This window comes from Plectropomus leopardus, chromosome 1, assembly GCF_026936395.1.
Source record: "Plectropomus leopardus strain MGB_pleo_1.0 chromosome 1, ASM2693639v1, whole genome shotgun sequence".
Taxonomy (NCBI): Eukaryota; Metazoa; Chordata; class Actinopteri; order Perciformes; family Serranidae; genus Plectropomus; species Plectropomus leopardus.
This window is the reverse complement of record NC_142176.1, coordinates 9,366,533-9,389,047: the sequence shown is the minus strand read 5'-3', so window position 1 is coordinate 9,389,047 and position 22,515 is coordinate 9,366,533. Positions and strand designations below refer to the sequence as shown.

The 22,515-nt window shown below is 38.0% G+C and overlaps 4 protein-coding genes across 6 annotated transcripts in view; 1 reads left to right on the top strand and 3 right to left on the bottom strand.

Annotated features, from left to right (window-relative positions):
• The window catches only part of otog (otogelin), a 110,297-nt gene extending 107,027 nt beyond the window's left edge, over positions 1–3,270 (bottom strand). Inside the window, exons 1-2 of the mRNA XM_088073171.1 lie at positions 529–3,270; positions 236–293 (exon numbers count right to left, since the gene is read on the bottom strand). Coding sequence (XP_087929297.1) covers positions 236–293; positions 529–604 — 134 coding nt within the window. The 5' untranslated portion in view covers positions 605–3,270. The remainder of the gene's footprint in view (positions 1–235; positions 294–528) is intronic.
• Positions 3,271–3,418: 148 nt separating this feature from the next.
• aph1b (aph-1B gamma-secretase subunit) lies at positions 3,419–12,216 on the bottom strand. Its single transcript, XM_042491342.2, has 6 exons — positions 11,920–12,216; positions 9,129–9,299; positions 8,116–8,189; positions 6,745–6,867; positions 6,442–6,569; positions 3,419–5,800 (listed from the first exon to the last, which is right to left on the bottom strand). Exons 1-6 carry the CDS (start codon positions 12,030–12,032, stop codon positions 5,633–5,635), a joined length of 777 nt encoding a protein of 258 aa, XP_042347276.1. The 5' UTR covers positions 12,033–12,216; the 3' UTR covers positions 3,419–5,632.
• A 1,232-nt stretch (positions 12,217–13,448) lies between these two features.
• LOC121946687 (troponin I, fast skeletal muscle-like) lies at positions 13,449–22,065 on the bottom strand. Of its 2 annotated transcripts, XM_088073048.1 has the most exons (7): positions 21,927–22,065; positions 17,854–17,921; positions 17,538–17,574; positions 15,962–16,090; positions 14,938–15,027; positions 13,933–14,109; positions 13,451–13,685 (listed from the first exon to the last, which is right to left on the bottom strand). In XM_088073048.1, the coding sequence occupies exons 3-7, from the start codon at positions 17,565–17,567 to the stop codon at positions 13,599–13,601; spliced, it is 513 nt and encodes a 170-aa protein (XP_087929174.1). In that variant the 5' UTR covers positions 17,568–17,574; positions 17,854–17,921; positions 21,927–22,065; the 3' UTR covers positions 13,451–13,598. The 2 variants fall into 2 exon arrangements, with proteins under 2 accessions (XP_042347309.1, XP_087929174.1); XM_042491375.2 differs by lacking the exons at positions 17,854–17,921; positions 21,927–22,065 and adding an exon at positions 17,669–17,831 and having other exon boundaries at positions 13,449–13,685.
• The window catches only part of LOC121946703 (Golgi apparatus protein 1), a 30,731-nt gene continuing 30,132 nt past the window's right edge, over positions 21,917–22,515 (top strand). For both annotated transcript variants that reach the window (XM_088072810.1, XM_042491400.2), the window contains exon 1: positions 21,917–22,262. In XM_088072810.1, the coding sequence (XP_087928936.1) occupies positions 21,939–22,262 (324 nt within the window). In that variant the 5' untranslated portion in view covers positions 21,917–21,938. The remainder of the gene's footprint in view (positions 22,263–22,515) is intronic.

The following is a 22,515-nucleotide window of genomic DNA, read 5'->3' as shown; positions in this document are numbered from 1 at the left end:
ATCAACCAATAATTTCAGCCCTATACAAGATTGAAGATTGTTTTAGATTTTGACATTATTTTAAATTAATATTAGTTATTCATGTATATGTAATCAACAACATTTTATATAATTAAGATATGGGAATAAAACACACACATACACACACAACGAATGATGGTGAAGATTAACATCAAAACTAAAAAAACAAAACAAATAACGATAAAATATTATTAAAATATAAAAAATAACTCACTTATTAAATTGATTCCAGTCAGAAAGGTTCAGTCTGTCATCACCCCGGGACAGATGCACTGAAAATATTCATTTAAAAAAGTCAATGTGACTCCAATAAAGAGTCCAAGTAAAGTGAAAAGTAAATCAAGATTAAGTGAGAACAGATGAGCCGCCACTTAAAAGTACATGTCAAAAGAAAAATTGATTTAATTTATTGGGAACTATTAAAACGAGAAAATAAACGACATTTAGGAGTTTGCTCTTTCAGAAATTACACCTCATATATATAACCAGCATGTGGAGGTAACTCACCTTGATAAATTAGGATAAAATACAAAGATAATAAGTGAAGCCGCCTTTTCCAGCTACGTCTTAAATAGGGATCCATTCGTCGGGTCGGGTTTGGACAGCATCACCTGGTGAAAACCCTCCGGCTGGACTCCCGCTGCTCCCTGCTTTGCTCCATCCGGATCATCCCCGAGCGGCCCTCCGCGCGCCTCAAGAACCGCTGCACCTGCTAATTAGCATAAAATATGCGAAGGTGGGCGCGCGAGTGGGCGGAGCTAAACCTTGGTCCGAACGCATGCGCACATCCTCTGTTGTGTGACCAGCTGAAATAAATCTGAAAGTCAAACCACTAAAACCACCACTATCTGCGGATTTAAATAGCTTTGTGATACAATTCCCAATTAAATTACATTTAATTTAAATATAACGCCACACCCGGTGAGATGCCCTGTATCAGTTTACTGTTATGATAATTGAGGCTCAATCAAAACTTTATTAAAGCATGACATTTACACCCAGTGTTGTGTTTAAGTCACCCCAAAAGTTATTTACACTGAACAGGAGCCATGAGAACAGCGCCCCTCTGTGGTCCACAGTCAGTGCAGCATCACAGCAGCCTGTGGAGGCAATAAAATAACAGTGCAAAATGAAAATTAGTAATAATTATATAAACCAACTGCAGGGTAAAACTTGGATTTTGAACTTACTCCTCAGCAGTCATCTGGCTTTAAACTAAAGCACAGTTAAAGTGGTCCTTCATGCTTTCCGTCAATGTTTATTTTAAAATCATATTTTGTAGAAATGTGTTAAGGCTAGTACAAATACTTTAACCCTTGACTCACTCTACACCAGTCAATTATGTGGTCCATAACAACATCGTAACTTTGCATTTTATTTTGCTCTCTTTGCTCTTTCTCCGCTTGGCTACCTGAGTACAGCATTAAAAATCATACCACTTCTTTTCAGTTATTTAGTTTTATATACATTTTTTGCTCATTGTTTTTGCTCCAAGCTGCTGTGACCACTGGGTAAAAAAGTATATTAAGTAAAGTACGGTGCAATGTGCATCACGATAGCTTAGTCTACATAAAATGCTGGAAAATAATAAGAGATTTAACCCTTTGAAACCTCGATCTAAATCAGTTTTCTTGTGCAGCATTCTGATGCATATCACAAACATCTGAACCCTTAAAACATGAGCAAATTCTTTCAAAAGCATTTCCTGGCAAGAAATGAAGAAATGAAATATTTAAGAAGAAATAAGTAAAAGTTAAAAGAAAAAAATACTGAAAAAGAGAGAAAGAAAATAAAATTGTTTAAAAAAAATCTGAAGAGTGAAGAGAACTGCATATATATCATAATTACAGAACTATATTATATATTACTTAAGCATTTTTGTCACTTTTTTGCTGTGTTTTTTACTTTTCTTCTTTGGTAATTTTATGGAATTTTAACTAACTTTTACTAACTTCTTGCTAATTATTTGGGTCGTTTATTGCAAAGTTGCAAATTACCTTCTTCTTATGTGCTTGAACGAAATCAGGTCAATATGACTAGGGTCTTAAAGGGTTAAACTACAAAAACAACAAAAAAAGAAGAAAAAAAAACATCCTTCTATACCGCCTCCTGAATGCCAAAATGTCAACTTTGCTACAGACATTGAGGAAATGCGTTCAGTGATAGACACCATGCTCTCTGAATCTATTTCTTTAGGGGTTCAAATATTTAAAGCCACATTTTTTAAAAATAGGTCACTTCAGAGTTAACCCCTTTGTTCTGGATTGTCTCTCCTCTTGTCGTGTATTTTCTCGTAAATATTCAAACGCTGCTCAAACCGTGACCACCTAAACTGAACCTGAACACACAGCCTCCTCACACCTGACAGAAAACAGCTTTAATGTTGCTGAGGTGACCCCAATGTCACCAGCTGTGCATATTAGCATGTGAAAGTCTGGTTTTTCAGTAGAGGAAACACTTCCTGCGTCTGTCTGTCTGATGGCCGGGCAAAAAAAAGGCCTTTGACTGACTGAAGCCCTCAGAGACCCCAACAGGCTTTGTGTCGCGCAGCCAGGAGGTGTCTGCTTTCATAAATGGAAACAAGACCAGCAGAGAAAGAGAACGAGGGGGGCAGACTGGAGGGAGGTTTAAGAGTAAACATAAAAAAACGTAAGAGTGATTTCTGATGTTTTTGTGCGATTAGTCTCTTAATGTCACACTGTTACAGCTGCTTGTCTTTCCCAACAAGAGAACTGAAGCATCCCTCTGAACCACACTAAGCTTTTGCATCATTATACACACACATACGCTGCACTGGAAACCTGGCGCCTGCTTTGTGCCCTGCAGACGGCTCATTATAGGGCCCATGAAATGACTTATTGTTTTCTGTAGATTTATGCACCTCTGCATGAAATAAGATGGTTTTGGCACGAGATAAATAAGTCTGTTACCTCAATACTTTGACTTCACTAACCTGTCTGTGGCACTTGGCCCCAAACCCATTAGTTCCTACTGACAATGTTTACCATGTTAGTTTAGCATATTAGCATGCTGCCATTTAATAATTGGCACAAGTTACAGCTGAGGATGATGGAAATGTGTTTAGTTTTATGAAAGTTTTCCGTGATGAATCAAAGCGTTAGATTTTTTGACTGGATAATGTCATGAGATGAAAAGTTAAGCAAATTTATTACGAATCATCCTGTGGGAAACATGAATGCCTGTGGAGCATTTGAATTGTATTACATCATACTAGCAGGTGTTTCTATTATTTTGTCCACCTTATTTATATCGGTGAAGACAGACGAAATAAAGAGAAACACTTCTCAGTTCAGCCGCACCACAAACTGCATCCTCCAAAATGATCATCTGGTTGAATCAACACTTTTTAAAAGAGTTTCAACAAAAACAAAAGATATAATCTTCAGGGAGGATTTATTGTGACTGGATTAGTTTTAGTTACCTAATAAACCGAAATAAAGTCGTCTCTACCCGCGTGAACAAGCTACGTTTGATTCTGTGTGGAGTGAAGTGCCAGCACACCGCTGGAAAGCAATAAATGCTTAACGCGAAAAGTTCCAGTTCCTATCTTTAACTACCAGCAGAAACACCACAGACTGTAATCTGTACAAACTGTACCAGCAGATCAGCAACAAAACAAAATCAGGTGCAAAAGAGAAACAGGAATTGTTTAGAGTTTCTAATGTGTCGGACACCGTTCACATTAACTCCTGCGCTCGCTCACAAACACAAAACAAGGCAACAAAGATGCTGAACATTCAAAGATCACTGAGCCGAAACTTTCACCTGTTCATGGTCTTATTGATTCATTTATAATTAAGGGTTTTTGTACACAGAAAAGTGAGAAATAAAGAACATGAACTGTCTAATAATCTAAAGGAACGCTGAGATTTTGTTTGACTCCAGTTACCTTCGGATTCGACTTGAGTATCTTGTTACTTGGCAATATTTAATATTTTTCTCCTCATAATTATGAGATAATCAGGTATAAACTGCTGCGGGTACCAATTACCATTTTCTAATTCCTCCTCTGTTTTCTCCTTTTTTTAGTCTGACCTTCTCACCTCTCTGTATGGAAGCAGCAGAGGGACAAATCTAACAGCAGGAAAAAAAATGATGACGAAAATTAAATTTGCTGAAATTAAACGTCTGTGCATTTAACTTTCAAACTAGCAAATTAGCTCTGATGAAGATACAAATCCTCAAGCATGCAATCGAAAACAATCAAAGGCAGTGACAATGACTTAAGGGGCCTTCTAATCAGGGACCCGGGATCGGATCTGAGTACACGAGACCCCACAGTCCACTTGGCTTGATAAGTGTGAACAATGTGTATCGAACGCAGGCACACTGACCCTAAACACCCGAAATAACGCTGGAAAACTCTGGTACTGTTAATGTGTACTCAGCTACAGTACAAATCAGGTGTGAACATCGACTGTGCCACAACACGAGAGCGGACTTTGATTAAACTCGACTACAGGGAGGTTTGAGGTTATGAAACAGTCTCAACTTTAAACTGACGCCTAAATGCCAGACAGCAGTGCACAGACCTATCTGGCCTCGCTGCTGTCTGTGACCTGCAGTCGGAGCTCTGGTGGGCAGCAACTGACATCAGCGGCTCCTCCTGCGGCCAAAAGCAGAGCGTCACCTCGCTGCTTCACCGGTTCCCACTGAGGACGGTCCCCGGGACAGCAGTGTCCATCTGCAGCGCTCTCTTCTACACTGTATCACAACAAAAGTGTCAGATAGACGATGATACAAGTGAACTTGGTTACTGATCGTTACTGATGTGAAAGCTGAGCGTGCAGAGAGGGCTGGCAATTGTACTCAAACGTGAACAAATGAATCACATCTAATATGAATATGCCCTAAGACATAAATAATTAAGCTCTGATTCAAAAACAATTAAAGAATCGAAATGTCCCGCAGCAGTATGGAGTCATGACCTCAGGTTAACTGGGATTAAACAAATAACCAGCGGTCCGCGTCTCCTCTCAGCTTCATTCAAAATCAAAGGCAAGTTCGTACAGAGAATAAAGAAATCACATCTTGAAAAAAGGTTAAAACCTCTCACAATCTACACATCAGGGGGATTAAAAATGCATAAATATTTACACAGAGCTTTGTTCATAAATGATAAATCCACCCGTTGAAAGATTCGACACGTTTGAAAAGAAGATCGCTGTAAGAAAATCTGAAAACATTAGAATATGTACAGAATGTAAAGAGTGTCGCCAACCTAAAAACTACGTTTTGTGGGTTTTTGTTTCTCCTGAAGCATCAGGAAACAAACAGGGAAACTATCAGCCAGATATCAGGTATTTATGAATGAAACCTCATCCTATAAACAAACAGCCTCTGAGCTGGACGTGAATCCGAATGATCTTTTTGTTCCTTTCCGTCGAGGAACCTGCTTTTACTTTTAGACTTAAGATGATGACATACCTCTCAAGTGAAACAGCTGATGAACAGGTTAACACTGCTTCATCGTTGTGTTCAGTGTGTGTGTGTGTGTGTGTGTGTGTGTGTGTGATGATGTGTTTGTGAATGTGTGTGTGAACTCGTGATCTTTGGATAGAGAGTCCTGCACACTGCCTGGCGTGCTGCGTTATCTGGGCCTGTGATTGGCGAGCAGGAAGTCTTTGTCTTTACAGGTGAGGCAGAGTTTGAGGTTCCTGAGGGAGCCGCCGGCGGAGTAAAACGCCCAGATGCCCATCAGGAACAAGATGACGTAGGTGGGCACCAGGCTGGCAACGTACTCTGGGTTCTGGAAAGTCTGTGAGAGAAGACGAGAAGTAAATATCAACATAAAAACATACAAAATAAAAGCATTTAGTTTACGTTCTAATGCATTGTTCTTTTTCTGGTTAACATCTATGGAGGTTTTTTAGCTTTCACTTGCAGCCTAACGACCACAGCAATGTGGCCTTTTGAGTTTTTTTGTGTATTGCTATTTTATGTGTTTATAAGGACTAAAGCAACCAATATCCAATAATGCTGAAGCTCCGAAACAACTTGTTTTACTTCTGTGAAGTCCACTTTTTTTATTAAGTAGCGTTGGAGCTCGTGTCAGATAACTCAGCGTGACTGATGAGGTCCAAAGCTTCAAACATCACCCCTGCTAAAGAAAGAGCCTCATTTAGTCTGACAGCTAAACAATATGACAGACAGGAGAAAAACTGAGAAATATGGTGCTGATCGACACTATTAAACATTCAATAATAACAGAGATTCTTGAACTTCGATTGAACACGTGTGAGACTAAAAGCATCAAGAACAGAGAGGTCTTGTTAGCTGCAGTCTTGGAGGACTGATAGTTTAACAATCCACATGATGATAGAAAGAAAGCCCCAAATCTTCTTCCTCTCATCAACAGTAACCACCCATCCAGCCGCCATCCCCCCCATCAACACTCACCAGACATGAAACAACGAGGTGGCTGATGACGACAGCAGCCACGGCCCACCAGCGCTGCTTCTCGCAGGCGTCAAAGAAGACGACGCCCCAGAACATGTGGAGCAGGATGATGGCCATGGTCATAAACGCTGAAAAAAAGGGAAAGCGTTACATGCAGGATTTTGAAAACTCCATTTCAGCTGTTTCACATTATAGTCACAATACTGCTGCACACACTCATGACATCAAGTCCTCTATGTTTGTGTAGGACAAAGACAGCTGTAGGTTTGGTTCAAAAACTGGAAAAACTGTGTGCTTTGGTACCTGAGGACAGGAAGTAGTGCTGTGAGTCTCCGTGGATCCCCACAGTCCCCGGTCCCACAGAGTCCGCCAGGATGTTCACCACTGAAAACGCTCCGCTCATGAAGCCGAAGCCGAGGCCGGACACTGAGGCAAAACGGCGACGACAGAGGAGTGTTTTATTCCACAGACTGCATGGACGATGTTAGTGGATGATTTTTTATTCAGACATATCGGCACTGGTGTAGTGGCTACAGAGGTGGATTTATTAATTAAATACCAATTAAATAAAATAATTATTTTTTAATTACAGAATCAATACCAAAGTAACTAACTATAACTCATAATTCAAAATTATGACACAGAAACACGAGTTGGTATAAAGATGAAGGCTACTTCGGCTATCAGAAACAAAGAGTTTTATATTGAAAAACTTTTAAAAACCTCATCACACATTAAAATAGAAAGGTTGGTAGCCAGTTAGCTGTATTAATGAATCTTTTCTCATAAACAGAAGGCTGCTACAAAGTTATTTCTCCTGTGCAGTGACCCGACACTTAGTCACACACAAATCACAAGATCAAATGTAAGTTGTAAATGTGTATTTAACGTAATTCAGAAAAAGAAAACGCGTCTGTCTAAAACAGTTTGTTCACGAGAGTACAAAGAGGTTAAGATGTCTGTCTCGGTACAGATTTTAATCACACTTTTTTTAAAGATTTTTTTTTGGCATTTTCGCCTTAATTAGATAGGACAGATTAATAGCGTGAAAGGGGGAGAGCGAGTGGGGATGACATGCAGCAAAGGGCCTTGAGCAGGAGTTGAACCCGAGGCCGCTGCGGCACGAACACTGCCTTTATTCATGGAGCGCCTGCTTTACCCACTCAGCCACCGACGCCCCATAATCACACTTTTTTAAAAAACATATTTAAGGATTTAGATGTCTTTCAGTTCCCCGGCGAGTTAGAATTGTGCTTCTACAATGTTGGGGAACTTGAGATGTTTTTTTAGATTAAAATGGTTAAAAACAAAATAGCACAGACCAATCCTGACATCCTGAATTTTAGTCCGTAAGATGCATCTTTGATTAGATTTCCCCTATCCAGTCCCACTTCTGCAACACAGGCGTTTCATTAAAAACATCAGAACCAAAGAGGACATAATTATAGTATTATTACTGCTAGCACTACTATTCCCATGACACGTAAACTGCATTTGATGTGTAAAATCAGAGGATTGTCACTTTAAACATTAATACAGGGTAAAAGATTGATTTATTTAACTGTATTTGGGAGCTCAGAAGCTGGAATAACCCTTTTTCTGAATTTCCACGCAAATCTTGTCAGTATTGAGTAATAAAAACAGACAGACGGTGGTGTGAAGTGCAGACTGTACCGTAGGCCAGCTGCCGTATGGAGATCGGCATGGTTTCCTCCTGACTGAGAGCGAGGAGGCCTTCATTCGCTTTCCTTCAGGAAAAACACACACAAACACACACATCAGTGTTTTAGGTCCGAGTTTCACTGTGTGCCATCAACAAAAACATCAGTAAGAAATATGTGTGTCAGTTAGAGGAAGATGATCCGCGCTGCAACAATGAACCTTTAACAGAAAAAAGACTAAAGGTGGGAAACTGGAACAGACTGGGACACCAGAGCAGACACACACGCTGGGAAAACACGAGTCAGGCTGTGATAATGATGTGTGGAGGTTTTTTTTTTTAAATAAAAAAGTTCTGCACTCACACTTTAAGTCTCACAGTAAAGAGTGTCGACATTGTGTGTCACATTTCTGAGCTGTGACACGAAACGCCACAGAGTTCAATTCAAAATGACAAATTATCTGAAAGACATTGAAAATAAAGACAGTCTGTTCTTGGGCATTTAAGTCGTTTTCCATTTTGTGTTGTTTTCATGCAGATTTAACTTTTCCAACAAAATGCTCCTAATTATCACCTCAACTCTGAAGCACACTGAAGATCAGCTGTTTGATCTTCACATAATCGCAACAGAACAACTTATTATTTTTAAGTGACATTCACCGTTTCTGAAAAAATGCTGCAGCGTTTTAGATTTTCAAATGTTTTTCAAATTGCTGCAGGTTTTCTGGCTGGCTGGCTTCTCTAACGTCTCACTTCTTTAGGCCACAACTCTATTTTTTATGCATCTTACTATTTGATGGTTTTATGGTTTGTACTTATTCTATTTTTTAAGATCCATTTTTGCTTATTTCATATGCTGTTCTTGTTTTTGTGTCTTCAATCAAACTGTGAAGCACTTTGAATTGCATTTGATTTGTTTGAAAGGTGCCATATAAATAAAATTTGACTGATTGATTGAACACTTCTGTGTCTTCATTAGAGTCACAGGGACTGTGTGTCACCGTCACGCAGCTGTGTGTTGACTTACTTCAGCAGCTTGTAGTAAGCGAAGCGGAAGGTTTCCTGCAGCAGGACGGACAGCACCACACCGAAGATGAGGAGACCTTTCTGCTGACTCGGGCTGTCCTTATTACTGATCTGGACTGAGATGAACCAAACCAGAGAGGCCAGCAGCAGAGACACCAGCCAGAAAAACGCTCTGAGAGGAAGAAACAACAGTTACTTCTATGAAAAGCAGCTCAGGTGTGACATTAATGTAACTCTGGCACCTAAAGGGGATCATAACCAATAACATCTCTCTCTATTCCAACTGCTGCTTAAAATCTACATTGACCTGTTTTACGTTTTATTTATTAATCCTTCAGGCCTTAGTAGGCACAAATGGGTGTAAGTTTTTTTATTTCAATTTATTTATTTGAAAAGGGACAATGTGCATTAGGTAACATTAGAAAATGTAAATGTGCTCGAGTTAGCCAAAGTCTGATTTTCATCAACCCCAGCTGATGTTCTTTACGGCAGCTTTAAAGTCCTCTTGCTTGTTTTTCAGGATGCTAAAGGATTCATTTTTACCAGAATGCATAGTGAGTCGCTTATGGGTTAATTTTCGAAACATGAGCACCACATTATGGTCAGACAACCCAGTTATCATGTTACATGTTTCAGTTATCCTCTCCGGTCTATTAGAAAAAACTAAGTCAATCTGAGCACTGGTGTTGTTAGTTATACATAGAAAGCATTTGGATCAAATTGAAGCTATCAGTAATTTGTTTGAGCTTTTTCCTCACTGACTAGTCCTCCAAATGCAGATTAAGATCACCCATTACTAAGACCTCTTACTTAAAATCACACAGACTCAGCACGTTCTTGAATTTATCATAGAAACTAACATTAGAAGAAGGTGGTTGATAGATAACTATGAGCATGAAGGACGTCTGAAGCAACAGTAACATTTTCAAATGCGGATGCAGATAGGCTGCCTGAATAAATGCTCTAAAGTAGGCTATTCCCGCAGGGTATTCACTTGTTAGACAGGCTGTCCATTTTTGGCACAACACTGACCCGCGGATCAGCAATAAAACCAGGCTGAAATCTCCTTTACGGCTTACTAAGCACGAGACAGCAGGACATAAAACACTAATTTAACGGTTATTAACATCATCATGTGACAGGTCACTACACTCAGCGCTGACATAAGATGAGATGAAGCTATATTCATCCCCTGAGAGGAAATTTGGTTGTTGCAGCAGCACAATCACAGAAAAAGCACAAATACATAAGTGAGAGAAATTAATAAGAGTAAAATAAGAATAGATTATAAAAAATCTACACAATACCATTTGGAGACAAAACACATTGTATAGTGACAGAACTGTGATTACTGGGGTCAGCGCGTCTGTGTTGACAGTGTAAACTGGGCTGATGATACGATAATGTAGCGTACGCAGTACTCAGTGTTTGTCTATAATAATATAAATATGTTATATAAATATAATGCAGAATACGATGCAAAAATTTGTGCAACAAATTAAAATAACATCCCAGTACAGTAGATTTTTATATCATATACATATTTATGGTAGATACTGTATGGGATATGAGATATAGTTTAAAGTAAAAAACTACATAATACACAGCATAATACATAGATGACTATATGCCAAACCTAAAAGACAGACTTAACTATAAAAAGGTTGTTTATGTTTATATTGTGTATGTTTGTTTATGTATCACCTTCATGGAGGGCTGCAACTAACAATATTTTCATTTTCAAATAACTTTGCTCATTAATTCTTTTTTTTCAATATTGTCAATATATCAGAAAGTAGAGAAACATTTTTCTCTCCAGATTAAATTCTGTCAGTGCAACTGTCTACACAACAAACACAATCAGTTTACCATAGTTAATTAAAATTACACAAAAAAGGCATATCTCCATATTTTAGAAGCTGGACACACATAGATTATTAAAAGGCCTACTGATTCAACACTAACAAAATAGATGCCATAGCTTTAACCCCATGTATAAAAAATAAGTTAAGGAGGAGAAACAACTTTTTGATGAACTGAATTAACATCTCTGACACAGTGTCAACAAAAACAAACACTTTTTTAATTAAATGCTGCCATTTGTCGATTCACAGAATCAGGTCACTTCTCTAACATCTCACTTCTTCAGGCCACAACTCTATTTTTCATTTGCACAATAATAACAGCGGAGCAGTCACAGACAAAAAAAATCATGTTCTCAGGCTCAAAGTATACTTCTACTAAAAAGACAAACATCCAAGTTGCACTTTGAATTAAGACCTAACTGTGTGTCTTCAGGTACGAGACACTTAAAAAATAATGCCTCTAAGATCTTTACATGATAACTATTTTAAAAAATTAATACAGATTTCTGAACAACTCGTCTTTCTCTTATTCAAACCCTGAATATAAACACACGTTTAAGTTAAATACTCCTAAAAATAAAGTTAATCCAACTATTTTTATTCACATTATTTAAAGGGAATTTAAGTGTGTTGTGAGCCGTAAGACAATGTTTTGACTGACACTGAGGTTGTATATCTGAATAACTGCATTTAGTCTGAAAAAGAACAAGCCTGAACATCTTAATATTTTAATAGTTATTGTTTAAAAATAAGAAACTACCGGGATGCTCGAGGACGGAAGCTATGAGTAGCAGCTAGCTAAACAAGCGGTCTGTTAGCCAGGAAGCTAGCTCTGAAAAATACTGATTTAACGAATTAAACGCCACATTCGTCTGTGTAAAACCTTGCTATGATGAAGATAATGGTTAAATAAAGATGAAGTCTCACCCTGCTATGAGGAAAATGACCCTCAGCGGCTCCCGGGCGATGGTAAACAGGAACAGCGCGATAGCTGGGCCGAAGGCGATGAAGGTGCAGCCGAAAAACACCGCCGCCGTCATTTTGCTCTCTGTGTGGGGAAATCAGCGGCCAGCGGCGCGACAGAAGCGCTTTGTCTTGTTCCTAAAAAAGTGTATTTACAGATATTTGTCTGTATGTTTGAATAATGGCAGCCTGCTGATGCCGCTGATGGTTTCCTCTACTTCCACTCCTGGCGTATCACGTGACCAAAAGAAAAACTCTTCTTCTGTGGTTTCAGCGGTGTTTGGTGACCAGCTCACTACCGCCACCTGCTGCTGCGGAGGGACACGGCGAGATAAATTAGTCCCAGCGTTATAGGTGTGAACTGATTGACAATGCATTAAATCACACAAAGAAATAATTGTATGCGACTTTGTAAATTACAATCAGAAAAATCCTACTTTATGGATCCCTGGGCAGGAAATTGAGGTTTGTTTCAGTCACTCTCGATGCCAAAAATATAGAATTATGGAAAATAGAAATAATGGGCTGGCAGATTATCAGCCTGACCAATTATTGGGGCCAATATTTGGCATTTTTATTGACAGCCAATATCGGACAACTTTTTGTAGAAATAAGTACCAGCACAAGGCATTTCAAAATATAAAACAGAAATACAGTAAAAAAAAAATTTTAAAAAACTATTAGCATTAGTATGTAAAACTGTTTGCCCTAGGCTATAACACAATGTATGAAATCAGTATGTAAAATTAGAAATTAAATATATGTTTAAGCTAAACTACAATGTGCAACCTAATACATAGATACATTTTATAAATAAATTTAATAAAATTAAAATTCTTAAAAAACTAAAACAAATTCCACGATTAAAAAAAATCTGCAAATATATTTAATTACTTTACAAACAAATTTAAAAACATTTGTGAATATCTTACAAACATTTAAACTTTCGAACAGGTATTTGTGAATCCAGTTTTTAATTTGTGAATCTCAATTTTACACTCGCAAATTTGCATTTAATTATTGGAACATGTTTGTGCATTTGCAGATCTTTTATATTTTTTTCTTTTTCTTTTTGGTGCATTTGTAGAAGTTGTTTATTATTTATTATTGTTTTACTATATTATCATTATATTAATTAATTTATTGTTTTAAACTCAGTTGTGCTTTACTTTTACTGGTTTATTGTTATATATATAAGTGTGTGTGTGTGTGTGTGTGTGTGTGTGTCTCTACCATAATAACTATAAACTTTTACATTGAAATCAGTTCTCATAAACTTTTTAAAAGCCTATTATTAATGTTTAATTTTTACACCTTTGTCTATGACCTGTTTTGTTTATTTTACATTTTTTTTTAATCATTTTATTCCATTGCATTTTATTTTATTTCATTTTCATATGTTTAATTGTATGACTTGCCTCATTGTATCCATACCCCTGAATTATATTAAATTTGACCGTGGGTCACTTCTGTTTTCTGTCTGTTTATATTTCACGATTTATCAAATTATTGCAATGAAACACACAAAAGCATCCCATGATTTATTTATTCTATCATTTATACATACTGTCAACAACATGAACTCACATAATACACAGAAATGAATAATACTGCTGGACAACAGAGGAAAAAACTGCTGGATTTTAAGCCTCTGTCTCAAACATCTTCTTCCTGCCGTCCATCCCGGCCTTGTCTTCGATGTTCTTCCTCCAGTCGCCTGTTTGTTTCTCCTGCAAAGAAAAACATGCAAAGAGAAGCAGCAGACAGTTTCAGATCACTAATAATAAATGGTTAAAAACTCCCTTACTACTTTGTGTTTGAGGAATTACTTTCACTCTGTTCTGTTGTTGTATTTTTACGCTGAAGTTTGATTTCAGAGATGAAACCACAGAAATCAGAGCAGCAAAAGGAATCCATTAACCAAAATTATTTAACTGTGCTGTAATTGTTCTTTAATGCGAAATCTGAAGCACGCACCTCCTCCTTCACCTCCTTCTTGACCTGCTTCAGGTTGGCTCTCAGGTCCATGGACACTTTATGTTTGGAGCCCAGCAGAGCGGCCAACATGGCGTCGGCCGACATCCGCACCTTCTTCAGCGCCGGCTTCTTAAACTTCCCCTTCAGATCCTGAACCATCAGCTTCAGGTCATCGACCTGACGGAGGAGAGAGTCATTAAAACCGTCTGTAAAAACTCTACAGTCTGTTTTAACGGGGAGCGGTTGGTGTGGGTTGTCTTAAGGAAGCACATAAACCTGTTTAAAAGATAAGCCGTAATGTTTTCTTGTGAAGTGTTTCTGTGGACAATCATTGGTTAAACTAAAAAATATATCATTTTCAGTTTGAGTGGCAGACAATAACTGACAAAATGTACAAAGGATTTAATTTAACCCTTTGAAACCTGGATCAAATCACTTTTCTTGTGCTGCATTCAGCCACCTTCACAAATATTCAAACCTTTGAGCCCTGAGTAAATAGGTTTACTTTCTTCTGAAAATATAAGAAAAGTCAATGGGCAATGTGGCAAGAAGTGTTTTCCAAGATTTATAATTATATTTATAATTATCGTAATCATATATTCCAAATTATTTTACAGCAGTTATTATTATTATTATTAGTATTATTATTACTAGTAGTATTTAAGCACTTTTTTCAGGTAATTTCCTTTTTCCTTTTCCTTTTTTGCTTTTTTTACTCTTTTTCTTGGTGTATTTTTTTTTTGTTGTTGTTTTTGTTGCTTTATTTCAGGTGATTTTTGTGCTTTTTTTGCTAATTTTGGGGTAATTTCTTCTTGAAGTGCTCAATGCATTCTTCCCATGTTTTATAAAGAAACAAGGCAACTTTGCTGAGGTTTTAAAGGGTTAAAGGACTAACCTGCTTGTGTAGCTGTTATTTGTTAGTGGGATACCACTTCTGTAAATAAAAATAAAATTGTATAACAAAAAAAGGCCTGTGACTGCAAGACAAACTTGAGAAATTCAAACCTCCTTGTTGGCCTTTTTCACTTTGGTCTCCATGTCGTATCGCTCCTCGTCCACCAAATCAATCTGCTTGTGAAGTTTCCGGCACAGCTCCTGATTGTTGAAACAGACGGGAAAAGAGAAAGAGAGGTGAAGGTTGAGTATTCAATGGAAACTCTTTTTTTCACAAACATGCCCAACATACTAAGCAGAGGATCCATTATCTAATTTTTGCATTTTTTAAATTAATTCCAATTTTCTGTCACTTCTTACTGTCTGTGTTCAGTTATTTTTGTTTGCATATAATGAATATATTCTAAATCTTAAGTTCCCTCTCTTTTAGCTCTGTTTTTGGAGGGGAGAAATACTTTGCTCTTTAATTGCTAAATGCTCCAATATGTTCATCACTTAGTTTCTAATTTCGATGGTATAAATATTGAATCTGGACTATTGTTTGCTTTTTTGGAGGTTTGTATGATTTATTATCCCATAGAAATAAAAATATTAGATATTTTTAAGAAGGATTCATTGATATTTTTTGTTTGTTTGTTTAAAGAAGACATACAGGAGGCATGAAAAAGCCTGAGAGAAGGTAATATTGAGATGCACCTGAGGATAGAAGCTACCCGTCCTACTGTTCATACTGTAATACTTATGACACAAATTAGCAAATATCACATTAGTTCCTGGATTTTTATTTTCTTCATGCAAACGACAGTTGGACTGTAAGAGGACAATGTCAAGAGAGACTTTTGAGATCCAGCAGAGCTAAAATTTAGAGGGCAATTCTGTTTTTCTTGTTGCTGTCCCGTAGGATTACAGTTTTCCCATGAGGCAAAGACTCACGGGAGCTGTTGTTGAATGCTGAAAAAAAACAAAATGTGTTTGCTGAAATAATATGTGTTAAAATTTTAAAGGCTGGTACCCATTCAGTTTACAGTTTCTGCAGTTCTGTCAACCTGCTAAAACAAGACATATTTATATAAAGGCTGCGGTGAAGAGTGTTTTTGGCCTCCACTCAGCATCTAAGGTGACAGTGAGCGTTTACCTGGAGCTCCTGCATGCAGCCCGGGAGGGAGAGAGCGGGGCAGTGCTCCTCCATGTGCTTCATCTTCTGCCTCTCGGCCTCCTGTGCCTCCTCCTCCAGCATCGCTTCACCGATCTGCAGCAGCAAACTCTGAGAGGAGAAAGAGGAGGAGGAGGAGGAAGAGGAGGAGGAGGAGGAGGAGGAAGAGGAGGAGAAAAGAGTTCTGAGCACAGCAGCTCCACGCTGATGCTGAAAGACCACTATGATGAGGTGTGTTTATATAGATGGAAAGAAGCTGCTTTTCAACCATCCTGTCAATGCTTGTATGTGGAAAAGAACAAAAACACACCTGACTAAAGTCTACAGCGATGGTAAAGTTTACAGAGTTCAATAACTGAGACTTTAGGCCCCTTATCAACCACACCTGGGTAACATTTCAGACTTCTACATCTACCCCAGAAAAATATGTTGGCATAGCACACTTTTGCAAACTATGAATATGTTGTACATTTCATACATGTCATATCAATGTTTCTAAAGCAGAGTAGTATATGATCTGACTTTATCATCAAGATCAACAAACAGTAAAACTTTGGATTTAGGAGGTCATACATGTCAAACGTGGGAGATTTATAGCAACCTGTCACTGTGTTTCTAGAGGGGATTGTGCCACAAAAGGTAATTTTATTACAGAGAGATTGCTGCATTTTCTACTGGGATAGTGTAAAGTGAAGCAGTTATTTTTTTTACAGAGACATGGCTGTGTTTCCAGCAGGGATTGTGCCACCAAAATAAGGTATTTTCAGTGAAAACATGATCTTTTCCAAACTCTAGCCAAGTGGTTTTTGTGCCTACACTTAACCACAGCATTGTTGAAACATAAACTTTCTGCGACATTATAATGTGCAAATGAAATGTACCTGTGGTTTGCAAAACAAAAAAGCAATGCATTTTTTTCTGGCAATTGTGCTGGTCTAACATTATGAGAGACGGAGATTTTAGTGTCACTGTTGTCCCCAAACCTCTCCAAAATGTTTCCAAGTGCCATTTGCTTCAACTCACTTCTGTGACACTGAACACAAACTGGAAAACATAATGACGCCTTTTGATAGCTAGTCTAAAAGAAATTTCAAAATAATGTTTTGTATGATAGTCAATGAGGGAGTAAAGTCCCTCTCACAAACAGGGTCAGAGGTCACACGTCAAAAAAAGTTAGGAACCACAGCCATATATGACCAACTGGCCACATAAAGGCTGTTTGCAGATTATATAATCCATTTACGTGTTGCACTTAGTCTGTTTCAGTCTGCTCTGTTTTTAATAATGGCCTGAAATATTCTCTACTCTCAAACAAAATGTCTGAGCTTCACATTTATACAATTTCATATCGATTATCTTGCTGTTTTAATGTATTGTCTTTATGTTTTCCCCATAAAACACTTATTAAACTGCTTTTACAGTTGGTATAAGCCCATTACTAAATTTATGATGTTGCTGATATTTCATTCACACCTACATGTTTAGTTTTTAAACATCATCTCACACATTTGAAAATTAAAAAATTTCAGGCCTTCATCTACACCCATCGCCACTCTACCTTGAGCTGATTCCTCCGGCTCGAAGACATCTTTTTCCTTCAGAGAAACAGAAAAAGAAACAAGAGGAGAAAATGATTAAGAGAAATTCAGTGAGTTTTGTAGATTCAGAAAGTCTCAGACCAGGACTTACTCCGCCATCCTGACTGCAGCTGATTCCTGACAGAAGACTGGAAATACCACAGCTTTCCGGTCTCTTTATAGGTTCTGTGTGTGTGTGTGTGTGTGTGTGTGTGTGTGTGTGTGTGTGTGTGTGTGTGTGTGTGTGTGTGTGTGTGTGTGTGTGTGTGTGTTTGTGTGTGTGTGTGAGAGATGTACCAGTAGCAGTTGTCCTCAGAAGCTCTCGGTTGAATTCCAGACAGAGGGGTCGGCGGCGGCAGCTGAGCCTGAAACAAACACTTCAGGAATTTTCTTCTGGAAGCATCTTCAGACAATACTGTACCATAAAGAAAAGTCTAAACAGACTTAATTCAAGCGTTTCAGGGTTGAGTGTAATTTTAATTGATTTGGTGAAATGGCAAAGCTGGAAATATATCATGAAAAGACCAAAACCAACAGTCAGTGTATCTATTAACAAATATTGTGCATATCAAAGCCTGATATTTTATTCCTTTGTGTCTTAGAGCTCCATTGTTACTAAAAACACATTAAAGACCTATAATGTTGCACTAAGTGACATTTTCCATCATTACCATGAACACACAAACTGCATTTTATTTTGGCTTAATCCCACATACACAGTCCTGTTGCCACAATTACACTAAAGCACCAAATGTGGATCAATCCACCGCTGAAAATAGTTCCCAGCAAATGCACTACTGCTTTTCGTTTGATAAAAACTGCAGTGAGCAGCTGTTTTAAGGAATGATTTACCCTTTTAGAAAATGTAACGATGTTTTGTGAAATGTTTTTTTAAAGATTTACGTCTTTAGAAAGAGCCAAATTGTCTTGGATCTGATAGCTAAAGTCGGAAAGTATTGAGAAACAGACTAACACAGTTTTAGTTTAGGTCTTCTTATGAAATTCATTGACATTTAACTTTGACTTTAAAAGTTTGCCTAATTTGTTTTTCTTTGTTTTAACTTGATTTTACCCTTAAGTTAAGGAACGTTTGGCGCCTGCCACAAATAAATGTGGAGTCATCCCCTTGTTCAACAAATCTGGTGACCAGCTGTTTTAAGATACAACTTTTTAAAATGTGAAACTAAATATTTGGTTAGCTGTTTTTACAGATTTATTTATACAGCAGGCTTAATACTAAGTGGCACAGACAGCGCAGAGAAGTAAGAAAGTGTTGAAAGGCAGCCAAAGACATTGTTTTTGGTTTCTGGATTTGTATGAAAGTCTAAATTAAACCTTATGAGGGATCTATGGTGAGGAAATATTCAGCAATTAGACTGAATTCATCACAAATCTATATCAAGAGACAAATATCTGAAGAACTGTCTGTGACATTTAAAGAGAAAATAAAAACAGCCAACCAATAATCTGCTACAAAGACAACTGAAGCTCAGTTTCCTAAACTGTGGAGGGATTTCTCTGCTGTCCTTGGTTTCCTCCGAGTCAGCTCAGCTGTAGTCGGTAACAGCTGACTGCTCTTTTCATCCGTCTGTTTCATTTCAGAGACAGTAACAGGAACTCAGCAGAGAATTATTTAAAGCTCATTAAACATAACAGCACCCTGCTGTGATAGTGAGTCATGTAAAGTGAAGTGTAAAGTTGTGCTGAGTGTAAAGAAAGATGGTTAATTAATGGATAGATATTATTTATAGACTTAATTTATCCCTGGGGGGAAATTTGGAATTCAAAATTAATAATATATAAAGGAGTTTTGATCCTTTTTCTTAAATGAAATATAGAGGAGAAATTGAAAGAAGCCAGTTTCAGCATACGATATGATGATATGATTTGTTTGGAAGTATGCACCAGTTAAAATGAAGATTAAAAATCTCCCACAGGATTTTGCAGTAATATTGTTTACGCTCTGAAACTATCTGCAGGTCTAACTTTTGATTAAAATCTTTTATTTTGGTTGTAAATCCCAATATTCTGTAACTTTTACCACCACTAGCAATATAATGTAGGCATATTCAATTTATTTTATGGCACTCAAAGCATCAAAATATGTCATTTGAAAGTTTTTTCAGAGATGATGAAGCTCCTTGGGGCGAGACATGAGCAGCTTTCAGAGCTGCTTGTGGATTATTGTCTTTCTAATGTGACTAAATATATCAGAATACAAATGCAGCTCAATAAAGGGAGAGTGTGTGTGTGATTTGATAGGGAAAAAAACATAAAACACACTCAAAAAAAAAAAAAATGGAAGTAAGAGAAGGATAGAGGTGTGGCTGGTGGTGAACCAGAAAAGACCTCCCAGCAGCTGTCAGCTCTAAACTGGGAGGATTTATTGCTCTTACTGGTTCCCATCAGCTGCTCAGACAGACTGGGAGGGAGGAGGAGATATGCACACACACGAATTGTCTTCCTGCAGCATTTTATCTTAAAGAATATCACTTTCTAAAACCCGGGCCCCTCTGATAAATTACATGAATGATCTAGCTGGCAGGGAGCTATGAATTCATACAGCGATCTGTCATATATGTGTTAAAATGCCCTTCGATGCACACGTTTTTGTTTTGTTTGTGTGTGTTTTGTGGTTGTTTCTCTCTTTAAATTTCTGCTCATATTTGTATCTTGAGATTATATCTCATGTTAATATCTTGTCTGATAAACTGAAGAATCTCTATAAATAAAGTGGTCCCAAAAAAGTGTGTAGTTTTCCAAGCTTTTACGATTAATCACATTTTGAATTCATCACCAAAACAAAATTAAAGAAAAGTAAATTCATTTTTAAAAATAACAGCAAATTTAAATAAAGCTAAACTGAGAACTAAACAAATGAAACTTTTCTGATTCTCAACTAAATGACCATGTTGTAAACAAATTAAATGTGTGTTTTTATTCAAAATGCATATTTAATAATTTTACACAGGCTAGATATTTTCGGCTGGGAATATTGTAGGGTCTCTCGCACTTCTTTCACCTTCAGTCTTTTTTTAAGCTCTCCACCTGCACCACCTACATCTGCTGTTATTCTAACACTTGTGTCACCTGCAGGCATCAAATCTTATCTTTGTCAGTCATCATTGGGCATTTTATATTTTCATCTGACTTGTTTCTCAATAAAATCAGTCTACAAACAGCAGTTTGTGTGTGCATTGCTATAGGCAGCTGCCTCTTATAAGAAGACTCACCAAATCAAAAGGGCAAATGCTTCAGGTCTGTCTGCGCTCAGCACACAGCAGAGCTTTCACTCCTGTAACCTCACTGCTCAAACACTAGATGGCACTACATCATTTTCAGATGAAAATATTGTACTTTTTAATTCCACTACATTTGTTAGATAACATTGTATAACATATCTTTATGATAAACAAAAATTATGATGCATTACGTAGCTATATATGCTTTCATCTGACCTTTATCTACGGAAAATCAGAAAACAGAGCAAATAAAAAACACAACCAATGTCATAAAGAAACAGATTTCATCATCTTCAGAATTCTGATTGCTTGCTTTTTTTCATTACCAGCATTTAATTTTACGTTCAATAGGCCTACTTAAATATGTTTAACGTAATAAAATGCCTTTTGATACTAAAGTACAGTAAATATCAGATTCTTAAAGACGTTTAGCCTACTAAAGTTATATTCTAATAGGTGACTTTAACCTCTACCAGAGTCATTTTCTGGTAAGAAATCTGTTGTTTTAGTCAAGTACACTATAGCTTTCAGGTACTGTTTACTTGTAACAGAGTAGTATTTCTCATTTTGGATATTTGTTTGGCCAGTTTCTTTCTTTCTGTCTTTCTTTCTTTGTGTTTTATTTGATTTAACAGAAACAGATAGATGTTCAAAGACTTAAATGATTTAACTCATTTGATGTTAGACCTATTTCTAATGAATACTTCTTTCAAAACTAATGACAAGTGCAGTCAAATTCATAAATACCTTTTTAAAAAATGTCTTATATTGTGGAAATGTAAAAGTGGTGGCTTCATGAGCAAACTGGCTATATTTCTTAAAAAAAAAAAACATAGGAAGAAGGCAATGAGAAACTTATGAAGAAATAACTGACAAATTAGCGAGAAATTATTAAAAACTAGAGAACAAGAAAACTACCTGAATTTAAACAAACAAACAAAACACACACAGTGCAGCACTGAATGCAGCACAAGAAAAGTGTTCAGTGTTCAAAGGGTTAAAATACAGTTCAAAGAGATTTTATTTTTATTCTTTTAATAAAAAATGACCGGAAGATGTATATTTACTCTGGTCAGAAAGCTTTTATTGTGAACTAGCTGACCGGAAGTGAGGTAGTGTCATCATTACCTTGACAGTGGGATGAAGATGGCGGCGTACAGTTGCTCTCAGCTGCTGCCGCTGCTGTTTTGGTCCTTATGTCTCTGCGGCTGCGGCTCCGTTCTCGGCTTGAAGGCAGCCAGCGGCCCCGCAGAGCCGCCCAACCCGCCCGTCCTCAGAGCCGCCGATCCCCCGGCCAAGGATGCACCTGCTGCCGCCGCCGCTGGGGCCTCTCCGCCTCGAAGGGCGACCGGCTGGAAGCTGTCGGAGGAGGAGGCCTGCCGGGAGGACCTGTCCCGCCTCTGCCCCAAACACACCTGGACCAACAACCTGGCCGTGCTGGAGTGCCTGCAGGACCGCAGAGAGGTAAGCGGCCGCCGGCAGAGCCGGCAGCGTGAGCCCCGGTGCCGGTGAGGTGATGGGCAGCTGCTGGGTGTGTCGCCCCGGAGCTGCTGATCCTCCCCGGCTGTCAGAGTGACACTGATGCGGAGGTGAGGAGATGATGGAGGGGTGAACACCTGCGCCAGTAGCCGAGCTACACACACACACACACACACGCACACACACACACACACACACACACACACACGGTTTAAGGCGCCAGAAATCCACCTTTTGC